At 43.0% G+C, this 25,025-nt stretch overlaps 1 protein-coding gene across 1 annotated transcript in view; it reads left to right on the plus strand.

Moving 5' to 3' along the window:
* morc2 (MORC family CW-type zinc finger 2) overlaps positions 1-10,635 on the plus strand; it is an 87,612-nt gene extending 76,977 nt beyond the window's left edge. The window contains exons 20-26 of the mRNA XM_041202905.1: positions 576-734; positions 1,883-1,934; positions 2,199-2,340; positions 4,883-5,077; positions 5,768-5,861; positions 7,287-7,475; positions 10,369-10,635. Of these exons, the coding sequence (XP_041058839.1) occupies positions 576-734; positions 1,883-1,934; positions 2,199-2,340; positions 4,883-5,077; positions 5,768-5,861; positions 7,287-7,475; positions 10,369-10,437 (900 nt within the window). The 3' untranslated portion in view covers positions 10,438-10,635. The remainder of the gene's footprint in view (positions 1-575; positions 735-1,882; positions 1,935-2,198; positions 2,341-4,882; positions 5,078-5,767; positions 5,862-7,286; positions 7,476-10,368) is intronic.
* Positions 10,636-25,025: the final 14,390 nt, after the last annotated feature.

Here is a 25,025-nt window from a genome sequence, read left to right on the forward strand (position 1 = left end):
TAATGAGAGTTTTGTTGTTCGCTTGATGGAAGCATGTATATTGGCAGCTGCTTGTAATTCTCCTGCTCCAAAGCAGGAGCCAAACAGTTCATTAACAACTTTGTCATGCTTTGGATTGTGAAGATGACCATCCAAACTTACACAGGCGCACTAAAACGAGAACTCCAGTGTATCATTTGAGTAGTGCATAGATTTTTGCATACTATTTCTGGACCTGGCAAGTTTTTTGCTTGGGAGGTACCAAGCAGAGGCCAGATGTTTCCTCGAGCAAGGGAGAATAGGGCTTGAGAGCAGCCCAAGGAGTTGATTTAGCCTCCACACTCCTTCCAGCAGATGTTTGCACAAGACCAGAGGCTTGGGGTGGTTGTTTTCCCCTTTCATCCAGGTTATAGCATAAGCTGATTAGACTTCCAGAAGGGAAAGTGAGAAACCTGCCAGGGAACTTCACGTGCAGCTCCCAAGAAACTAAAAAGTGCCCTGTTCAGAATTGTCAGGAGATTTTATTTCAGTACTTCCTAATTTCAGAAGTCTCTTTTTTAAAAAAAAAAATAACTATAATCCTTTTCTTGCCACAGTCTGCAGGGACAAGAAAGAGGAATACAGTAATAGAAAGCAGTGAGGAGGAGGAGGAGGAAGATGAGGAGGAAGAAGAGCAGGAGGAAAGGAAAGTGAAGATATCTGCAAAGGTTTCTGAGTCAAAGCGCCTCAAAAAGGACATAACCGATGTTGTGGAGGTAATGTATCAAGCTGCTGTTTTACATGTTGTACTTAAGTAGATCCAGTCCTCTCGTATACCCACTCCCTCATTTCCTCCCTTGGGTGTCTCTGCGTTATTTGTTCTTCAGTCACTTAAAAGATGAACAGGTTATTTGCTGCCAATCTCCAGCAGATCATTTTTGTGTTGCCATGTTTCAACTTGGCTTCCTGAGCTGCTGTGGAATGTTGCCATGGTGCTGGTCACCATCCAGCATCTTGCCTAAATATACACATAGTCAGAGTAAAGAGGGAATATTTTTGCAGCTGAGTCCAAGACTGTTCCTCATCCAGTATCCACAAATGTTTCCAGCTGAATGATGGGCAGCAGAAACACAGCAAATTTCTCTTCACTGAAAATACATTTAAGCCAATTTTAGCACTACCACCATAGGCTAGCTAAAGAACTACTAACTCAGTATAAGGTTGGAACCTGGCACGTTCCTCACTTACATGGAGTTACTGCTGCCTACACTGACTAGTTGAGACATCAGCAAAACTTTTTTCTTTTAACAGTACAGTACTCAAAAGTTGGAGATCCAACATGTTGGATCATTTTAGTGAAGCAGGCCACGGTTTCACTGTGCAGTGAGTTCCCAGTCTCGGTCATACACTTGCAGAGGCACTCACTACTCTCTAGTCCTGCCTTCCTTCCCCACCACCACGGTGTGCAGCAGTTGGTGTGTTTTGAACTATTTTCCCTCCCTTTTTTGTTAAGCAGTTTAAAGAATACTCCTGGTAATGGAAGCAGTTCTCAGATCCGAATCATTATGTTGGGTAACTTCATGAGTGGAAAGGGGAGAAATAGGCCAAGATAGTTTTGTGCAAACAGTCCACTTTGCTTTCACATACAATGCCCCAGAAACCTATAAAACAGGAAAAGGTCTTTCATTGCTTTTCTTGGACCAGAGCATGATGGCAGGAATTCTCTCTCAATACTTTCTTAAAACAGTGTCCCTTTAAGCATGCGTCTTATTCCTTCCTTTTTTCTTTGTAGGATCTAAATGGACACCGTAGTGTACCTGAGCCTGCTGGCTTGTTGTGGATGGAAGATTACTTTCTCCTGTAAACTATAGAGCTAGGACTTGTGTTCACCCCATGAGCAGTGTCTAACTGTGCTTTATTACAGATTTCAGATAGTGGAGGAGAGGCTGAGGAGGAGGAGGCTAGCACTTCGAAAGGTGAGAATATGCAATGCATTGTTTGTTTGTTGAAATGTCCAAGGATGGTGGAAAGATGTGATCACCCTTCTGATACATGCATTAAGACTCTGTAGGAAGCAATTTAACATTCTGGCCATGCTAGAGGATAGGATATGACTTTGGAAGTTTTCAATTTTAAAAAATCAAGTTTTACAAGGAATACTATGTTTTTCAAAATCTTTCCCACAACATAATCGGTAGCCAACATCTTTGTTGTTGAAACTTTTTGTCATTCCTATCCAGACCGAGGGCTTCTTGTGGAAGTAAAGGTGAATAAGGAATGGTACACAGGCCGAGTTACTGATGTTGCAGCAAGCAAACAGTCTCTGCGGTGGAAGGTCAAGTTTGATTATGTTCCAACTGCAACTACTCCAAGAGACAGATGGTGAGAATATTGTTTTGTTTCTTTCTTTACTTCTTGCTCCCTGCTGCACAGCACAAGACACACACACGTTGTTTGAATGTGGCAGATCTTCAGTAACCTGAAATGAACCTGATTTATAAATGGGACTAATAATTTGTCGCAGCATGACATCTATCTAAGAAGCAATTTTATATTGGAAGCTCCATAAGCAATGAAATTGCCACTTTGACTGGCAAATCACTTGTCCTATTTGTAGAACTGCTCTATGTGTTCTTCCTCATCCTTTCATCTTCACTATTTTGAAATCATACTGTCTTCAATTTCAACTCATTCTGTCCAAGGACTTTATCGTGACAACTTCTCACCTTCATTCAGTTATTCCTTCTTTCTGCAGTCCAGTGTCTTTTAAAACTCAAGTTCACTATCATGTAACCACCACTTTCTGATCAACTCTGCCTTCTTCCTCTCTTTTAGCCTCAGTGGTGTCTGATGTGGTGGAGGGAGTGTCATTGAATATTTTTAAGGTTGAGTTAGATAAATTCTTGACTGACAAGGGAGTCAAAGGTTAGGGGGTAGACAGGAAAGTAGAGTTGAAGACGCAATCAGATTAGCTATGATTTATTAAATGGCAGAGCAGACTCAAGGGGCGGAATAAATAAACAAATTGAGAGCTGGATGTGTTTTAAACATGATTCTGTTGACTCCAAATTGTTTTTGGAAATGATTTACTGAGTGGGCGGAATAAAATTAAACCACTTTTCAAAATATAATTAAAAAGGCTAATGGAATATAAGCCTTCAGCTCAAGGGGTGGAAGTTATGTTACAGTTGTATACAGCCCTGGTTAGTCTCATCCTAATTTGTATGTTAATATGTATGTGCAAATTGCTCTCTTTATGTTTTGAACATTTGTATTTCTGATATGAACTGTTGGGATTGGATAATTATTTCACTTTTGATACTCAATGTTGGCTTTTAGTGCTGGATCTAGCGAAGAATAGGTTTGAAGCCAAGCAAAGCCTCCAACATTGTCACGAAAAATGTGCTGACATTACATGCTAGAGCCAACATTTCTGAATTTGCTAACAGTATAAGACAACGTTGTGCTGCTAGCTCTCACCCACTAGCAGCAGAGTTGTGAATATGCAGTTTTTTGTTCTGATCAATTAAGTATGTGACATGTGTAAATCCTCCCCCTTCTTGAATATTCAAAGAAAACTACCAAGACATTTCACCTTTTCATTTGCCTAATAAGGAACATACACCTGCTTGTTGTGGGGTCAAACCCCATTTACTTAGGCCTGGGCAGCTTAGGTTTATGTAAGCTTGGTCAAGACTTTGGAATTGCATGGCATGTATTTGGCTTAGATATCAAAGCTTCTTAAGCAGTAAATCAGGTACGAGTACTGTGGTCGTGAATGAATTGGACAGGAGTAGGCCAGTCAGCCCCTCAAGCTTGTACTGCGATGCAGTAATATCATGTCTGATATGTAACTTTAATCCAGTTACTTGGCTTGGTTCTGTATTCTTCAATACCCTGCCCAACAAAAATCTCAATTTTGAAATTTTTAATTGATCTAGCCTCAGCAACTTTTTGATGAGGAGAGTTCTGGATTTCCATTTGTGTAAGGAATGTTTTCTGACATCATTCTTAAACAGCTTACTCAAATTGTAAAATCATGCTCCCTGGTTCGGACTTCCCCATCAGAGGAAATAAATTCTCTATACTCTATTGTACCCTTTAATCATCTTAAACACCTCAATTAGATCACTTCTTAATCTTCTATATTTGAGGGAATTTGACACCAGTCTTTTTAACCTGTCCTTATTAATTAATCCTTTTAGTCCAGGTACCTTTCTTGTGAATCTGTGCTGCATCACTTCCAATGTATCATTGGGTGCAATGCCCAGAACTGAGTGCTGTACTCCAGACGCAGACTAACCAGGGTTGTATACGACTGTAACATAACTTCCACCCCTTGAGCTGAAGGCTTACATTCCATTAGCCTTTTAATTTTCTTTTGAAAAGTAGTTTAATTTTATTCTGCCCACTCAGTAAATCATTTCCAAAAACAATTTGGAGTCAACAGAATCATGATTAAAACACATCCAGCTCTCAATTTGTTTATTTAGCTCTTGAATCAAATTAAATTTTCTTCCTTCAATCTGTGCTTCTCCTTCATGTTTTTTGCCTTCCTCTCAATTTCTGTCTTTATTTGTGTGTCTGTCTGGCTGCCTTTTGCATATCTATCTCTGATGTATGCCTGGTCTATGCGTCCAGCCATGTTGGTCAGTCCTTTCCCAGTCCATCCGTCAGTGTGAATATGCGATGGATTCTTTCTCTGATTCCACTTACTCCTTCTAATGTGATAGCTTTCTTGGCTCAGAATTCTCAATTTATAAAATGATGGTGCAGTTGATTATAACCAGGTCAAAAAACTGGCTAACCACTGTGAAATCAGCCAACAAGCCAGATGGTGACTATGCAGTTGTCATTTTTTGTGAATATTTTGTGGTTGAGAGGTGTTTTAATTGCTTCAATTTGATGTGTTTTATTCCTGCAGGGTTGAGAAGGGAAGTATGGATGTGAGGCTGATGAAGCCGCCATCTCCAGAATATCCAACACCTGACACACTGGGCGTGGAGGAGGACATCTCTGTGGAAACAGGATCAACTTCGGACAGTACCAGGATGGAGCCAGACACTACACAACCAACAACTAGCAAAGAGACTGTGGAAGCACTAGTGGTCAGCTTCAGGTGAGAGAATGATGGTTCATTACCAGTCTATCTTCCGTGTTGAAAGTCAAGGAAAATGTGTAAACAACTATAAAGAACATGATTATATTCAAACGTATTAAAAATGATGTGTACTTTATCCATCAAAAACAAAAAGAGAGACATTCCTCCATAATTCACTCTCTTAAGGCTTGATCTGGGATACATCGAGTATGGTGGCCCTTGCCCAAGTGGTCATTCTTAATGTCCAATCCTAGATATTGATTATAACAGCTGCTGTTATGTTGGAAACATAACATCTGAGGCCAGTTATAATTTAGTCCTACTCTGCATTTTCCAGCAGAGGTCCCAAGGTAGTGATCAGGAGTTGGAACCCTTGCTCGTTTGTCTATACTGGAGTCAAGGATAGATGCATCACTGCTGCGACAGTTGAAATTGGCCAGCTCTTCACATTGCAGGGATTGAACCCAGGTCTTATGGTCATTGCTACACTACAGAGTGCATTGATCTATTGGGTGTCTGAGAGAAACTCCCACTATTACTTCTACGTTCAGTGTTTATATGGCTGCTTGCTTTCAGTTCATGGGTCAGTACCTAATACATAGCCATGTTTGAGATGAGGTATTGCGCCAATCTGTTCTCAAGTTTAGTTATAGTATTTTAAGGATGAATATGGTTTAATTAAAATATTTTCTCTTTCCTTCTGCTTAGAAACGCTTTGCGATATTTCCTGCCACCAAATTACAGGATAACAAAGGAGGAGTTGAGTTCAATGACACCAGAAGAGCTGGCTTCATTCCCACTGGTAAGTTTAAGCACAAAAGTGTACAACATTTACTTATCATCTCTGTACTCCCCAACCCACACTTCTTGTTTTTTCCCAAGTTTCTGCATTTCACATGTTCTGTGATTTTTTAATGAATTGGTGGCGGTTGGGGGGTGTTGTTGACAGATGCTAAAGATTTGCTAACCTACCCCCTGAAGTGTTGCAATATAAATCAAGAATTTGCACAAGAGTTAGCTTGGTTAAGTTGGGAACATTCTTGCCTCTGGGTTCACGCACCACTTTAGGATTTGAGCACAATCTAGTTTCATTCTTCAGTACAATACTAAGATATTACCTTTTGGCTGAGACAGTAAGCCAAGGCTTTGTTCTGGTGGTTCAGCTGGAGAGAAAAGATCCCATCGCACCTTTTGCAGAAAAGTAAAATTCAATGAACATCATCAAAGAAGAATAGATTAACTGGTCATTAATTTCTTTTATGCTTGTGTCATCCTGTTGTGAATTGCCTTTCTGTGTTTGCTGACATAATGGCTGCACATCAACAGTAATTAATTTGTTATGAAGCACTTCATTAGATGCAGGAGGATGCTGTATAAATAAACACTTCTTTTCTTGAATGGCTGACTTTTCCCCACTGATCCCCCCCCCCCCCCCCCCCCCCCCCCCCACCCCCACCAATCTCCCATCTTTCGGGTAAGTTTGTTGTCTTGAATTGATATCTCTCCATCATGGAAAAATTGAGATTGAAAATTCAGCACGTGGAGAATTGCAAATTTAAGTTTCCTACCTTGTATCCCAGCATTCTGTGACACATTGTTGAGACTGCTGCTGTGCTACAGATCCTTTTGTAATATACTATGCTGCAAAGTATGCTTTGATTTGAGAACTAAATAAACAAATTGAGAGCTGGATGTGTTTTAATCATGGTTCTGCTGACTCCAAATTGTTTTTGGAAATGATTTAGTGAGTGAGTGGAATAAAATTAAATCAATTTCCAAAATATAATTAAAAAGGCTAATGGAATGTAAGCTTTCAGCTCAAGGGGTGGAAGTTATGTTACAGTCGTATACAACCCTGGTAAGTTTGCACCTGGAGTACAGCACTCAGTTCTCTGCAATGCACCCAAGGATACATTAGCCTTGGAGGTGATGTGCAATAGAATAGCAAGGCAATAGTGAGCAATCACCACATTCCATGTGGCAAGTTGTTGACCTAAACCAGCATGCATCTAATAGTGCAGCACTCCCTCAGTACTACACTGAGTGTCAGCCTGGATTTTGTGTTCAAGTCTCTGGAGGGGAACTTGAGTCCAAAACCTCTTTGCTTGGAGGGGAAAGTACTTTCCCTGAAGGGGAAGATTTTGGATGGGTAAAGCTCTAGACCCATTGAAGTCACTTTCTTGTAATTGCTAGCTTGATATATCTTTTTCTTCTCACACAAAAACAGAAAGATTATTTTGAACAGTATGAAGAGGGTCTGAAGAATCTCTGTACTGCCTACCAGACACGGGCTGAAGAGCGTGTCCGAGCAACTGAAAAAAAACTGCAACAGAATGATGCAGAGCTAGCAGGTGCGCAGGAAAAGCTCTGTAAACTGCGGAATAACATAGTAGAGCTGTTGCGGAAAGTTCAAGAGGTAACACTGCTTGTTGAATGAGTAAATGTTCCGGGTTATGAATATAGTGTTTGAGCTAATTGAGCAAAGGAACCTCAGTTAAAGCTGTATGCCCTTGGGAAGAGTCCAAACTAAGACTGATTTGAAATGAAACCTAAATACAAATGGATCTCACCTTGAGGTCACAAGGACAACTGGTGTTGTGGATGAGAAAGTCACACTGATAGGTACATATTAATGCATTTGTTGGAATAAAGTGGAGAAAGCTTCTAATTCCTGCTGGGTACACTTGGTGCCGACACTGGTTGTAAAATTGAACAATGTTCCATTCAGCAGCAGCAGCTTGTATTTATGTAACATCTTTAATGTGGAAAAACAATCCAAAGCCCTTCACAGCAGTGTAAACAGAGAAAAGAAAGATTAGAAGAGTTTACCTAAAAGCTTGCTGAAAGAGGTGGATCTTAACAATGGCCTTCAAGGAGGAAAGGAGAGATTGAGATGCAGCAAGGTTTATGGAGGCAATTCCAGAATCTAGGGCCTCAGTCCCAAATGATACTGTCACAAACAGTTTGGAGGTGTGATGCACAAGAGGCCAGAGTCAGAAGAACACAAATTCCTCTAGATCTGGGGACAGGGTTAGATTGTAGGCCTAGAGGAGGTCAGAGTTAGGAAAGAGGAGGCAGAGTGAGAGTTTTAAGTTTGAGGCATATGGGGATTGAGAGAAAATGTAGGGTCAGTGGGTGAGTGGGAATTAATGTGGGTCAGAAATAGGCAGCAGAGTTTTGGGTGAAAGTTATGAAGGCTGGGAAGGCAGCCAGGAGAACAGTGGAATTACCGAGTCTGTAGGTGATGAAGGCGTGTATTAGGGTTTCTGCAACAGATAGACTGTGTGTTAGAGCTGTGTCATCAGTGTACAAGTGGAAGCTGACCCTCTATCTTTAGATGGTATCACCAAGGGCCAGTATGAAGGAGGATGAGGTCATTCCCTTGCATCACTGAACTTGAACACAAATGTCATCACAGAAATTATAGCACAGTAGGAAACCATTTGGCCCATTGTGTCTTTACCCGATCTCTCTAAGCTGAAAGTTGAGATACCTATCACATTGAACACTGCAACATTATTGCAATATAGGATTGTTAATCTTACACAAACACATCACAGCACTAAATACATCAAAAATACTTTGTCTCCAATTCCAATAAACAAGTTTTCCAAGAAATGTTCAGGTATGATCCTCCCCTCATTTGGCTTTCAAAATAAAATTGAATAATTACCTGAAGAGAAGAAAATTGTAGGGCCACTGAGAAAAAGCAGGTGAGTGAATCTAGCTGAGTTGTTCTTGCAGAGCAGGCATGGACACGATTGGCCGAAAGGCCTTCTGTGCTGTAACCATTGTCTAATTTGAAGTGATGGCAAGTGTGGAATCCTTTCAATACAGCTTGGGTCAGAAGGTGTGTTGTGGAACTAAAATCTGTATCTGTGACAGTGCATGGTGCAAAAGCTCAGTATTTGTACATAGTCCTTGAGAACAAGTGTTAATGGGAAACATGCAATTTAAAAAGCCAAACTTTACAAGGTTTACCCAGAGAAGAAATTGGAACCCAACTATATATAAATAAATATAAATATATAGGGAAACATTGAGATTCTTGAAATGAGGTGCTAAGAGTCCACTTGGAATTTTCTGTAGTCTGCCCATGTTTAGTGTTGATAATGTTTGTTCACTTTAGCTTAGTTGATGAAGACCTATACCAACTGAACCATGTTGAAGGTTGCCTTTCCCAGTCTGTGACCTCAGCTGAGGTGCCACAATTGACCTCAATGGGAGGAGAAAGTCAGCCATTGCTCCCATCCTTGAGTACTGTCCAGTACTGTGTGATGGGAAATGCACCTGTGTGAACAGCACGCAAAAACTGCACTGGGCTTCGCTGTTAAAAGCTACCAGTACCTGCTATCTACAGTCACACATGAAGAATGCATTCTTGAGAAAGATGCTTAAGGGTACAAGAGAGAATCTAACCATCACCCCTTCACATTCGGTGGCATTACAATCGCTGAATCCCCCACTATCAATATCCTTGGGGTTACTATTGACCAGAAACTGAACTGGACTAGCCATATAAATACTGTGGCTACAAGAGCAGCTCAGAGGCCAGGAATCCTGCAGCGTGTAACACACCAACTGACTCCCCAAAGCCTGTCCACCATTTACAAGGTACAAATTAGCTTGATGGAATACTCTCCATTTGCCTGGATGAGTGCAGCTCCAACAATACTCGAAGCTTGACACCATCCAGGACAAAGCAACATGCTTGATTGGTACCACATCCACAAACATTCACTTCCTCCACCACCGAGGCACAGTGGCAGCAGTGTGTACCATCTACAAGATGCACTGTAGGAACTTGCCAAGGCTCCTTAGACAGCACCTTCTAAACCCACGACTGATACCATCTAGAAAGATGAGGGCAGCGGACACATGGGAACATCACCACCTGGAAGCTCCCCTCCAAGCCACACACCATCCTGACTTGGACATATATCGCCATTCCTTCAACATTGCTACACCAAAATCCTGGAACTCCCTCCCTATCAGCATTGTGATGTACCTACACGCATGGACTGCAGTGGTTTAAGAAGGTAGCTCATTAGTACCTTCTCAAGGGCAATTAGGGATGGGCAATAAATGCTGGCCATCCAGCGATGACCACATCCCATGAATGAATGAAGTGCTGCAGGAACAAATGAAAGTGCACTTGAGCAGGAGCCAGCTGCTAGAGGAAAGAACATTTTCAAAAATGTATACTTACTAACACTGTCAGTGCAATTTAGGGCTCATCATTGTAGAAGGTATTCAGTGTGGTAAAGCACAGAATAATAGTAATTATTGATCATTGTTTGCTTTAACAGGATATTGAAATTAACACAGATGATGAGCTCGATGCGTACATTGAGGAGCTAATCACAAAAGTGGACTGATGTGGATGCTACCACGCCTGCCCCAAAGTGGATTTGAAAGTCTATCTGGCACACTGCTGCAAAGTGGACTAAAAAAAATGTTAGCAGTGTTTTAGAAAAAAGTTACTTCATTTTGAGGTTTTAGCTTTAAAGTTTTACACCTTGTTCAATGGGCTTGGAATTTTGTATTATATTTATTAAAAATACAACTGTAACATTTTTGCCAGTCTAAGTCTCGTGCATATCTTGTCACTGTTTATTCTCCCAGAAACTTTCAGGGTTACGGACAACAACCTACATTTCTCATGTTGAAATTTCAATGTTTGCCGCCTTACACACCTCCCTTCAGTTGTTTCCTCCGCTGCCATGTCAGGGCATGGTGCCATGGATACTGCCAACCCTCTAGTATCTCAGCACTTTCTTCATGTGTTAGTCTTGATTGATGGTGGTGTCAGCCTATTTAACTGCTTTGTGCATTATATCCAAGCTTAATCTTACCCTCATGACAAATGCACTTTGCAACAAATGTCAACAGAGCAGGCGCCCTGGTTGATAAACCTCCCCTCTTCTGGCACGTGTAATTTCAAAAGTCTGCTCCCTCGTGGCTGAAATGTCAGTTTTGAGTACACATGCTGAAGATCTTGAACCCACAACTTTCTAACTCAGAACTGAGCGTAGTCAACTAACTATTTAATTCAGCAGAGTGTGAGTTAAAGCTGGAACTTAACTCTTTTTGTGGTATTATCCTCTGGCATCACTGTTTCCAGCTTTGATCCAGAAGATTTGAATGTTATTAATCTTAACTAAATGTTTTCTTTGCTAAACTGGGTCTTGGTTTAAGATGATTGAAATTCCATCACACTACACTGAATTGTTATAGGATGTGTGTTCATGGCTAGAAATATCTGTGCAGTTGAGATTGGTTATAAAATATTCATGACAAGCCAATTCGCACTTGGCGAGTGAAAAAGTTTGGGGGGGGGAAATCACTCACTTTTAGCTGCCCAAGAAGAAATCAGGAATCAACCAGTAGTGTGGTTGACTCTTAAATGCTCTCTGAAATGGTTCAGCAAGCCACTCAGTTGTAACAAACTGCTACAAAGTCACAAAAAAGGAATGAAACTAGATGGACTACCTGGCATCGACCTAGGCACAGGAAACGACAGTGGCAGTCCCAGCCCTGTCAACCCTGCAAAGTCGTCCTCACTATCATCTGGGAGCTAGTGCCAAAATTGGGAAAGCTGTCTCACAAACTAGTCAAGCAACAGCCTGACATAGTCATTCTCACTGAATCATACTTTACAGATAATGTCCCAGACACCACCATCACCATCCCTGGATATGTCCTGTCCCACTGGCAGGACAGGCCCAGCAGGGGTGGCGGTACAGTGGTATACGGTCGGGAGGCAGTTGCCCTGGGAGTTCTCAACATTCCATCTGGACCTATGAAGTCTTATGGCATCATGTCAAACATGGACAAGGAAACCTCCTGCCAATTACCACGTACCGCCCTCCCACAGCTGATGAGTCAGTTCTGCTCCATGTTGAGCACCACTTGGAAGAAGCACTGAGGGTGGCAAGGGCGCATAATGTACTCTGGATGGGGGACTTCATTGTCCATCACCAAGAGTGGCTCAGTAACACCACTACTGACCGAGCTGGCCAAATCCGAAGTGATATAGCTGCTAAACCGGGTCTGTGGCAGGTGGTGAGGGAATCAACAGGAAGGAAAAACTTACTTGACCTCATCCTCACCAACCTGCCTTCCACAAATGCATCTGTCCATGACTGTATCGGTAGGAATGACCACCCCACAGTCATTGTGGAGATGAAGTCCCACCTTCGCATTGAGAAAAGCCTCCATCATTTGTATGGCACTATCACCATGCTAAAAGGGATAGTTTTCAAACAGAGCTAGCAACTTAAGACTGGGTATTCATGAGGCACTGTGGGCCATCGGCAGCAGCAGAATTGTACTTGAACACAATCTGTGACCTCATAGCCTAGCGTAAGCACCACTCGACCATTACCATCAAGCCAGGCGATCAACCCTGGTTCAATGAAGAGTGCAGGAGGGCACACCAGGAGCAGAACCAGGCATACCTAAAAATGTGTCAACCTGATGAAGCTATAACACAGGACTACTTGCATGCCAAGCAGCAAGTGATAGAGTAAGCGATCCCACAATCGGCAGATTAGATCTAAACTCTGCAGTCCTGCCACATCCAGTTGTGAATGGTGGTGGACAATTAAACAACTCACTGGAGGAGGGGGCATCACAAATATCCCCATCCTCAATGATGAAGGAGCCCAGCACATTAGTGCAAAAGATAAAGCTGAAGCATTTGCTACAATCTTCAACCAGAAATGCCCAGTGGATGATCCATCTCGGCCTCCTCCGGAGGTCCCCAGCATCTCAGATGCCAATCTTCAGCCAATTCGATTGACTCCACATAACAAGAAATGGCTGAAGGCACTAGATACTGAAAAGGCTATGGAGCCTGACAATATTCCAGCAATATTACGGAAGACTTGTGCTCCAGAACTTGCTGTGCCCCCAAGCCAAGCTGTGCCCCCTAGCCAAGCTGTTCAAGTGCAGCTACAACACTGGTATCTACCCGGCTACGTGGAAAATTGCCCAGGTATGTCCTGTACACACAAAACAGGACAAATCCAACCTGGCAAATTGCCACCCCATCAGTCTATTCTCGATCATCATTAAAGTAATGAAAGGGGTCATCAACAGTGATATCAAGCGGTACTTGCTTAGCAATAACCTGCTCACTGATGCCCAGTTTGGGTTCCGTCAGGGTTACTCAGCTCCTGACCTCATTACAGCCTTGGTTCAAACATGGACAAAAGAGCTGAACGCCCAAGGTGAAGTGAGAGTGACTGCCCTTAACATCAAGGCTGCATTTGACAGTGTGTGGCATCAAAGAGCCCTAGCGAAACTGGAGTCAATGGGAATCAGGGAAAACTCTCTGCTGGTTGGAGTCATACCTAGCCCAAAGGAAGATGGTTGTTGGAGATCAGTCATCTCAGCTCCAGGACTTCCTCAGAGTAGTCATATGAGTTACTCAGGGTAGTGTCCTCAGCCCAACTATCTTCAACTGCTTCATCAATGACCTTCCATCATAAGGTCAGAAGTGAAGATGTTCGCTGCTGATTGCACGATGTTCACCATTTGCGACTCCTCAGATACTGAAGCAGTCCATGTGCAAATGCAGCAAGACCTGGATAATATCCAGGCTTGGGCTGACAAGTGGCAAGTGGCAAGTAACATTTGTGTCACGCAAGTAACAGGCAATGATCATCAACAAGAGAGAATCCAACCACTGCCCCTTGATGTTCAATGGCATTGCCATCACTGAATCTCCCACTATCAACATCTGGGGGTTACCATCTACCAGAAACTGAACTGGACTAGCAATCTAAACACTGTGGCTCCAAGAGCAGGTCAGAGGCTAGGAATTGTGAGACGAGTAACCCACCTCCTGACTCCCCAAAGTCTGTCTACCATCTACAAGGCAAAAGCCAAGATTGTAATGGAATACTCTCCACTTGCCTGGATGAGTGCAGCTCCCACAACGTTGAAGAAGCTTGGCACTGTCCAGGACAAAGCTGCCCACTTGATTGGCACCACATCCAGAAATGTTCACTCCCTCCACCACCGATGCACAGTAGCAGCAGGCTGTACCATCTACAAGATGCACTGCAGGGGTTCACCAAGACTCCTTAGACAGCACCTTCTAAACCCACGACCACTCCCATCTAAAAGGACAAGGGCAGCAGACACATGGGAACACCACCACCTGGAAGTTCCCCTCCAAGTAACTCACCATCATGACTTGGAAATATATCGCCATTCCTTCACTGTCACTGGGTCAAAATCCTGGAACTCCCTGACAGCACTGTAGATGTACCTACACCACAGGGACTGCAGCGGTTCAAGAATGCAGCTCACCACCACCACCACCTTCCCAATGGCAATTACGGATGGGCAATAAATGATGGCCCAGCCAGCGAAGCTCACACCCCATGAATGAATTTTTTTAAAATTCACTTATATGCTTCATTGCCAGGTTGTTGTAGGCCAAGCACAGCCGAAGAGAAAACTATGTCTCTGAGGTAGTCACCCTTGCATCCAAATATTCAAGACTGGAAAACTTTGAATAATAATACAAAAGCTGGAAATCTGAAATAAAAAAAGATGCTGTAAAAACTGAGGTTAGCAGCATCTGTAGAGAGAGAAACAGTTAATGTTTCAGGTCTGTGACCTTCATGAGAGAAAAGGTAAGAAATGTAATAAGTATCGAATAAATGAAGGGAAGTGACAGTGGGAAGAACTACAAAAAGAAAAGTCTGAGGTAGAGGGCAGGACAGATCAAATGATAAAAGATTTCATGGTGTAAAGTAAAGAGTGGTATTGGGACAAGAAACAAAAGATGTCTAAATGAGGTGTGAATGGCAGGATAACAGCTGTTAGAGTGGAAAGCAAAGGGATAAAGAAGAAACCAGAAAGAAACAAACCAAATAAAGAAACAAAATGTTGACAAGTTATGATCTAAACTTGTTGAACTCAGTGTTGAGTCTAGAAGGCTGTAAATTGCCCAGTCAAAAGATGATGCATTGTCCCTTGAGCTTCATTGGAACACTGCAGCAGGCCAAGGATAGAATGGTCAGAGCAGAAGCAAGGTAGAAAACTTAAATGACAGGCAGCAGGAAGCTGAGTGTCATGCTTGCAGACTGAACAGAGGTGAACTTTTGCCAGTTCTGATGAAATGTCTAACACTGAAACATTAACACTTTTTCTCTCTCCAGATGCTGCCAGACTTGCTGAGTATTTCCAGCATTTTCTGTTCTTATTTAAGCTTTGAATAATACTGCACTCAAAGATTAAGTCACTTAACCATTCTGATTCAATACTTCTACGTATATGCAATATCATCTTTAAATCGATCATTTTTTTTCTAGAAATTCAGTTTACCAATTAGAAATATGATAAATGTATAAAATACATTTTGAATGGATTATTCATAGCACATATATTAAAAACAGTTCTAACTGAACATCATCTTGCCCTTTTTTACAAGGTAAGGTTAACCTGGCCAATTGGAAAATTCTGGAATCATGATTGAATCCAAGCAGAATAAGTCATCTTTTGGAGAGTGTGCCTCAAAGTGAGTTTTGTCAATTTCAATAGTCACTGCCAATCTCATTTAAGCCACAAGGATGGCTCTCAAGAACTGGAAATGACTCACTGGGGCAGCAAGAACAGTACTCTGGTTTGGGTAAGGCATTTTTCAAGTAGAATAGGGCAACTTCATCCACATCTAACTCCTAGTGCAAAACAAAAACAGAATTACCTGGAAAAACTCAGCAGGTCTGGCAGCATCGGCGGAGAAGAAAAGAGTTGACGTTTCGAGTCCTCATGACCCTTCGACAGAACTTGAGTTCGAGTCCAGGAAAGAGCTGAAATATAAGCTGGTTTAAGGTGTGTGTGTGGGGGGCGGAGAGATAGAGAGACAGAGAGGTGGAGGGGGTTGGTGTGGTTGTAGCGACAAACAAGCAGTGATAGAAGCAGATCATCAAAAGATGTCAACAACAATAGTACAATAGAACACATAGGTGTTAAAGATAAAGTTGGTGATATTATCTAAACGAATGTGCTAATTAAGAATGGATGGTAGGGCACTCAAGGTATAGCTCTAGTGGGTTTTTTTTTTTATTTTATATAATGGAAATAGGTGGGAAAAGGAAAATCTTTATAATTTATTGGGAAAAAAAAAAGAGAAGGGGGAAACAGAAAGGGGGTGGGGATGGGGGAGGGGACTCACGACCTAAAGTTGTTGAATTCAATATTCAGTCCGGAAGGCTGTAAAGTCCCTAGTCGGAAGATGAGGTGTTGTTCCTCCAGTTTGCGTTGGGCTTCACTGGAACAATGCAGCAAGCCAAGGACAGACATGTGGGCAAGAGAGCAGGGTGGAGTGTTAAAATGGCAAGCGACAGGGAGGTTTGGGTCATTCTTGCGGACAGACCGCAGGTGTTCTGCAAAGCGGTCGCCCAGTTTACGTTTGGTCTCTCCAATGTAGAGGAGACCACATTGGGAGCAACGAATGCAGTAGACTAAGTTGGGGGAAATGCAAGTGAAATGCTGCTTCACTTGAAAGGAGTGTTTGGGTCCTTGGACGGTGAGGAGAGAGGAAGTGAAGGGGCAGGTGTTGCATCTTTTGCGTGGGCAAGGGGTTGTGCCATAGGAGGGGGTTGAGGAGTAGGGGGTGATGGAGGAGTGGACCAGGGTGTCCCGGAGGGAGCGATCCCTACGGAATGCCGATAAGGGGGGTGAAGGGAAGATGTGTTTGGTAGTGGCATCATGCTGGAGTTGGCGGAAATGGCGGAGGATGATCCTTTGAATGCGGAGGCTGGTGGGGTGATAAGTGAGGACAAGGGGGACCCTATCATGTTTCTGGGAGGGAGGAGAAGGAGTGAGGGCGGATGCGCGGGAGATGGGCCGGACACGGTTGAGGGCCCTGTCAACGACCGTGGGTGGAAAACCTCGGTTAAGGAAGAAGGAGGACATGTCAGAGGAACTGTTTTTGAATGTAGCATCATCGGAACAGATGCGACGGAGGCGAAGGAACTGAGAGAATGGGATGGAGTCCTTACAGGAAGTGGGGTGTGAGGAGCTGTAGTCGAGATAGCTGTGGGTGTCGGTGGGTTTGTAATGGATATTGGTGGACAGTCTATCACCAGAGATTGAGACAGAGAGGTCAAGGAAGGGAAGGGAAGTGTCAGAGATGGACCACGTGAAAATGATGGAGGGGTGGAGATTGGAAGCAAAATTAATAAATTTTTCCAAGTCCTGACGAGAGCATGAAGCAGCACCGAAATAATCATCGATGTACCGGAGAAAGATTATTATCGATGATTATTTCGGTGCTGCTTCATGCTCTCGTCAGGACTTGGAAAAATTTATTAATTTTGCTTCCAATCTCCACCCCTCCATCATTTTCACGTGGTCCATCTCTGACACTTCCCTTCCCTTCCTTGACCTCTCTGTCTCAATCTCTGGTGATAGACTGTCCACCAATATCCATTACAAACCCACCGACACCCACAGCTATCTCGACTACAGCTCCTCACACCCCACTTCCTGTAAGGACTCCATCCCATTCTCTCAGTTCCTTCGCCTCCGTCGCATCTGTTCCGATGATGCTACATTCAAAAACAGTTCCTCTGACATGTCCTCCTTCTTCCTTAACCGAGGTTTTCCACCCACGGTCGTTGACAGGGCCCTCAACCGTGTCCGGCCCATCTCCCGCGCATCCGCCCTCACTCCTTCTCCTCCCTCCCAGAAACATGATAGGGTCCCCCTTGTCCTCACTTATCACCCCACCAGCCTCCGCATTCAAAGGATCATCCTCCGCCATTTCCGCCAACTCCAGCATGATGCCACTACCAAACACATCTTCCCTTCACCCCCCTTATCGGCATTCCGTAGGGATCGCTCCCTCCGGGACACCCTGGTCCACTCCTCCATCACCCCCTACTCCTCAACCCCCTCCTATGGCACAACCCCTTGCCCACGCAAAAGATGCAACACCTGCCCCTTCACTTCCTCTCTCCTCACCGTCCAAGGACCCAAACACTCCTTTCAAGTGAAGCAGCATTTCACTTGCATTTCCCCCAACTTAGTCTACTGCATTCGTTGCTCCCAATGTGGTCTCCTCTACATTGGAGAGACCAAACGTAAACTGGGCGACCGCTTTGCAGAACACCTGCGGTCTGTCCGCAAGAATGACCCAAACCTCCCTGTCGCTTGCCATTTTAACACTCCACCCTGCTCTCTTGCCCACATGTCTGTCCTTGGCTTGCTGCATTGTTCCAGTGAAGCCCAACGCAAACTGGAGGAACAACACCTCATCTTCCGACTAGGGACTTTACAGCCTTCCGGACTGAATATTGAATTCAACAACTTTAGGTCGTGAGTCCCCTCCCCCATCCCCACCCCCTTTCTGTTTCCCCCTTCTCTTTTTTTTTTCCCAATAAATTATAAAGATTTTCCTTTTCCCACCTATTTCCATTATATAAAATAAAAAAAAAAACCCACTAGAGCTATACCTTGAGTGCCCTACCATCCATTCTTAATTAGCACATTCGTTTAGATAATATCACCAACTTTATCTTTAACACCTATGTGTTCTATTGTACTATTGTTGTTGACATCTTTTGATGATCTGCTTCTATCACTGCTTGTTTGTCGCTACAACCACACCAACCCCCTCCACCTCTCTGTCTCTCTATCTCTCCGCCCCCCACACACACACCTTAAACCAGCTTATATTTCAGCTCTTTCCTGGACTCGAACTCAAGTTCTGTCGAAGGGTCATGAGGACTCGAAACGTCAACTCTTTTCTTCTCCGCCGATGCTGCCAGACCTGCTGAGTTTTTCCAGGTAATTCTGTTTTTGTTTTGGATTTCCAGCATCCGCAGTTTTTTTGTTTTTATCTAACTCCTAGTGGCTGTGTTGGATAGGTCTGATGCTAAGACAAGGTAAAATTAAGATGAGGTAAAATGTAAGAATATATTCAATGCCCTGGCACTATTTGTATTTTGTACGTTTGAATTTTCCCCTCCCCGCATCTTTAACATTTTTGGTGTTTTGCGCAAACAGGATAGTAATTGCTAATAATTTCTAAGATCCCCATGTTTGTTTTATGGTTTAGCTGAAAGATATAGCTTCCATTGCAGGAGAAATTGAGGTACACTTCAGTCCTTCAAAATATGTCAGCTTTTGTTTTGATGCAAATAAACTGACCTATGCACTAACTTAGTGAACAGTAGCCCAGGTTTAACGTTGGGTGGTGAGAGATAAATTTATGACAATTTCTTGAAGCTTCACACCTGGCTGGATCCTAATAAAAATACCTTTGAAACACTTCTCCAATTAATGGATCAAGCTTTGATCATTTTCAATTCCACAGTATAACCCAACCCCTGGGGCAGAATTGTCCCCCCGCCGGGGCGGGGAGGTTTAGGAACAGGTGCATGGAGGTGCGTGCTGCCATTTTACATGGGCAGTCCAATTAAGGCCCGCCCAGCGTCGTGCTATGCGCTCCCTGTGTGGGCGGGGGTGGGGATTCCCTGAGCCTAGAGTGCACTCTTTCATGCATGCACATGAAAGCGTGCACTCATCTCCCTGAGGCTAAGTGCTGCCTCAGGGAGATCTGCTCCTGTCTGAAAAAATTTTAAAAACAGAAGAAATAAATTTCCCTGATGTCCCCTCATGTGACACTGTCACATGAGTTGGGACATGTCCATCACTTTCATTGACAATTTTATTCATTTTAAAACCTACATGAAACCTCATCCCGCCTGTGGATGAGGTTTCATGCTTTTGTTTAAGCCCGCCAGGGCTCCTGGCCTGTCTGCCAACCATAAGGTTGGACGGGCAGGTCCATTAATTACTTTAACTACTTTGTCAATGGCCTCAATTGGCCATTGACAGGTTGGTAGGTGCACAGCTGATTCTGCTGAGCCCCTGCCGACCTGAAAATTGAAATGAGGTGGGGTGACGTTGGGAGTTCCGCCCTATGTCACTGCGTGTCATTTTACGTGTCGGTGAGCGGGCCTCACCCCCAGCTCGCCAACCAGGAAATCCTGGCCCTGGACACACAACTAACATGTTGATGTTAGGGTAGGTGGAACAAAAAAATGTTTCTACTCAAATATGCTTAAGCAGCCGTGTATTTTTTTTAACTAATGCACTTTTATTTATTATCCATTCATGGTATCTGAGCATTGCTGGCAAGGCCAGCATTTGTTGCTCATCCCTAGTTGCTCTTGAGAAGGTGGTGGTGAACTGCCACCTTAAACTGCTGCAGTCCATGTGGTGTAGGTGCATCCACAGTGCTGTTAGGGAGGGAGTTCCAGGATTTTGACCCAGTGACTGTGAAGGAGCAGCAATGCAGTTCTAAGTCAATATCCTGTGTGACTTGGAGAGGAAATTATAAATGCTGGTGTTCCCGCACGTCTGCTGCCCTTGTTCTTCTAGATGGTAGAGATCATGGGTTTGGAAGGTGCTGTTGAAGGAGCTTTGGCAAGTTATTGCAGTGCATCTGGTTGCAGTGCCTCTTGTATATGGGCTGATTTGTTCTGAAGTTTTTAAGTATTGTTGAAACTGCACTCGGTAAATGGAGAGTATTCTATCACACTCCTGACTTGTGTCTTGTAGATAATGGACAGACTTTGGGGAGTCAGGAGGTGAGTTACCTGCCATAGACTTCCAAGTCTCTGCCTGGCTCTTGAAACCACAGGATTTATGTAGCTGATCCAGCTCAACTTCTGGTCAATGGTAAGCTCCCAAGATGTTAATGGTGAGAGTTTGTGATACTAGTGCTGCTGGTTGACAAGAGGACATGGTTGGATTCCCTCTTGTTGGAGATGGTCATTGCCTGGCACTTGTTTTTTTTATTCTTTCATGGGTGCGGGTGTTGCTGACAAGTCCAGCATTTCTTGCCCATCTCTAATTGCCTTTGAACTCTGGCTTTGTTAGGCCATTTCAGATGGCAGTCTGGAGTCACATGTAGGCCAGACTAGGTAAGGAGGGCCGATTTCCTTCCCTAAAGGACATTAGTGAACCAGATGGGTTTTGACAACAATATTAGTTGGCATGGTCACTGGCTTAATATTCCATATTTATTTCTTGAATTTTAGTTCCACCAGTTGCTTTGGTGGGATATGAACCCATGTCCTCAAAGCATTAACTTGGGCCTCAGGATTGCTAGTCCTGTGACATTACCACTATGGCACCATCTACCCTGTGTGGTGCAAATGTTACTTGCTACTTATCTGCCCAAGCCAAGAATTTTGTCCAAGTCTTGCTGCATATGGGCATAGACTGCTTCAGTATTTGAGAAGTTACAAATGGAACTGAACATGGCAATTATCAGCAAACAATCCCACTTATAACCTTATTATGGAGAGAAGGTTGTTGTGAAGTAGCTGAAGATAGTTGGGCCTAGGATACTACCCTGAGGAACTCTTGAAGCAACGTTCTGGGGCTGAGATGATTGGCCTCCAACAACCACAGCCATCTTGCTTTGTGCTAGATATAACGCCAACCAATGGACAATTTTCCTCTTGATTCCTATTGACTTTGATACATGCACACACACCAACTCTGGCTCCTGGAAAGAAAACAATAAAAGTTCAACATCTCTTCACCAAAATAACCATCCTTTTGAACATATATTTATCTATGATTCTTCCCCTTATATTTTTCACCATTGCAGAGGCTAAACTAACCTGACTGGAAAGTTCCAATGATATTCTCAGTTCCAACAGATACAGTCCACCACCAGTTGTGGGTTTGAATAAATGACAGTCAGATTCAAAAATAGCTGCCAGTCCTACACACACAACACAGGAAATAATGTGTTGTGACAGGGTTTAAAGGGACAGCCACCAAGCCAAAACTTAATAAAAGATAGTTTATTTTTGTCAGCTGACCTCTGTCCCTGTACTGGGAAGGGAGTCAGAAAGCATTTCTGTCTTATTCCTGATGACTATCCATTGAATCCTGTTGGAAAGGAACACATGTTTATGCCTGGATACAGCACTTATGATACTGAACCCTGGCCATAGTTAGTCCCATCAGGAAAGGCAAGAAAAAAATTTGGAGAAATTAAAAAGCATTAAAAAAAGGTCTATAAGACAGGTGCGCCTGACACAGCACAGATGTGTGAGGGCTAATGTGAACTCCGCCTGTTTGAAAACTTCCTTGATATTTCAATAGATTAACGTAATTATCTAAAACCACATTGTTTTAACATGGATATAATTAATGAGATTAACTTATTTTTTAACCAAAAAAAAATAAAGTCACCTTAGCTATTGTAACAACCAGGTGAGAAGGGGTGAACTGGGTCTCCTCTATTCAACCTCCTCGGTTGGTCACAACAAAGGTGAAAGTTTCTTCAAGTGGCTGGGCAGACTTGCCCTGAAATATTTCTCCCCGTTGTGTATTTCCAAGAGGTTTTGGATGTGTGTCTGTGGTAGCCATTGTTTCAATATCCAGTATGTTACATTTTAATGTCTCTTCCTTAGACATATACAAGCTTCGATACAAAAAATAAAAAATACCTGGAAAAACTCAGCAGGTCTGGCAGCATCGCAGACCGACCATGTTAGCCTGTTCCTGCCCCACGGAACTCATTTCTCGCTATCTTGACTCCCTTCTCTCTCCCCTTGTCCAGTCCCTTCCCACCTACATCCGTGATTCCTCTGACACCCAACATCATATCAACAATTTCCAGTTCCCTGGCCCCAACCGCCTCCTCTTCACCAAGGATGTCCAATCCCTCTACACCTCCATCCCCCATCGGGATGGTCTGGGGGCTCTCAGCTTCTTCCTCGAACAGAGGCCCGAACAATCCCCATCCACCACAACTCTCCTCCGTCTGGCTGAACTTGTTCTTACACGGAACAATTTCTCCTTTAACTCCTCTCACTTCCTCCAAATAAAAGGTGTGGCTATGGGTACCCGCATGGGCCCCAGCTATGCCTGTCTCTTTATGGGGAATGTGGAACATTCCATGTCCCAATCCTACCCCGGCCCCCTCCCACTGCTCTTTCTCCGGTACAAAAAATGAAAACCAATGCTGCCAGAACTGCTGAGTTTTTCCAGGTATTTTTTATTTTTTGTTTTGGATTTCCAGAATCCACAGTTTTTTGTTTTTATCACAAACTTCGATAGTTGTCTGGATTATAAGAAATGTCTCACTCTTCCTGAGGATGATTTATTTGTTTCTTACCTTCACCTTGGAATGTGGCCTTGCGTTTTTAAGCCATTGCTGTCTCTGTTCAAACTGCAAAATTTCCAGTCAGTTGAAAGTTCAAAAATCATATTTTCAAAAAATAAAGGGCCAGAGCCTTGTGAGTATATAACAAATGAAAACAAAAATGATTCTTGGACTGGATTGCAAGGGGCAGGATGGATGAGAAGTAAATTGGTGACACCAAGTTTAGGTTTAAATGGCTGAAAATTTTGGGAAGGGAATAAGACCAACTGAAGCTATGAGTTCCACAGTTTTGAGATGTGAGAAGCCATATTGCAGCTTGGAAAGAATGTTGAGTGTAGGAGCATGGCTAAAATAGTAAAATAAAAGTTATAGGCTGGAAATGAGAGGGGAATCACTATCAGGAATGCAAATTTCAATATTTCTAAATGTTTTAAAGACATTTGCTGGTGACCTATCAATTGCACAGAATCAATGTAGGCAATAATCCTTTTCTACCCTTAATGTCACCATTAGCACATTTCTTAGCTAATATCACTACCGTCAACACCTCTTTGTCCTATTGTCTATGATATCTTTTGGCAATCTCCACCTATCACTGGCCCTCTATCCAGCTCTACTCGTCCCACCACCCCTTAAACCAGCTTATATTTCACTTCTTTTCTATTTTTCCTTAGTTCTGATGAAGGGTCATTCGGACTCGAAACGTTAACTGTATTCCTCTCCGCAGATGCTGTCAGACCTGCTGAGTTTTTCCAGGTATTTTTGTTTTTGTTTTGGATTTCCAGCATCCGCAGTTTTTTGCTTTTAATCCCTTGTTGATGACGTAGCTGGAATGGAACTTGAGAGGGGAATTCTGCACAAAAAGTCAGCCTTCCAGACAGTCATTCTAATACAGGGTAGCAAGCATTGAGAGTCACACTAGCAAATCTTCTTTACAAGAAGACTCGGAAATGTAGAGCAATTCAGTAGATTCAAAATTCCTTCTTTCTTTTCAAGTTTTTTTGTTTCCTTGCTGCCTTGAAAAGTGCTGGAATACAAGTACTGTGGCTTACATCCACTTGGACATACTTCATATGTGACCCCAGGCCATTCATTAGGATGGGCATCATGCCTACTTATTCCTGAGCTCTGCTACATCTGTGGATGCACTTTCCAGCAAAGGATAGTGATCCAGAACAGGAACTTTGGCTCATTTTTCTGCTCTCCAGCCCAGGGGCAAAGTCTAAATGTGAGCCAATGGACATTGTTGGTTTGTGCTGATTTAACCAATGGAAAGCAGGACCCTCCAGTCCTGTATGATGCAGTACCATTATCGTGCAGAGTGTCTAGCAATTGGGAACCAAGAGAATACACTTGCTGTTTAGTATTTTTCCCCAGTGCATCAATAAAGATCCATAACGCAAAGCTCATCACATGAAATTAGTGTTTTTAAAGAATAAGACGTTAGGTAATGAGAAAACTCTCCCTGGAGTGAGAAGATTCATAACTACATCACATAAAATGTAGTTAAACACTCTGGTGACTCGTTTTGATTATCGCAGGTGCAAAAGCCATGGCTAATTTTTTTCTTCCTTTTCCTCAAAGGCAAGTGAAGCTCCATAATTGCTGCCATGATAGAGATCAGCTAAATCAGCATAAACCAGGCAATATTAAATACAAAAATCCTTTTACATTCTGAGCCAATGAATCCAGTAATTTTTACAGAAGCATTCTAAGTGAGTGGGCATGATACGTAAAATATTACAATGTTAGGGTCCTACATAGGAAGAGCTTACAATAGTTTCAACCTAGTATCCATTTGGCCTG

This window comes from Carcharodon carcharias, chromosome 13 (assembly GCF_017639515.1).
Source record: "Carcharodon carcharias isolate sCarCar2 chromosome 13, sCarCar2.pri, whole genome shotgun sequence".
Taxonomy (NCBI): domain Eukaryota; kingdom Metazoa; phylum Chordata; class Chondrichthyes; order Lamniformes; family Lamnidae; genus Carcharodon; species Carcharodon carcharias.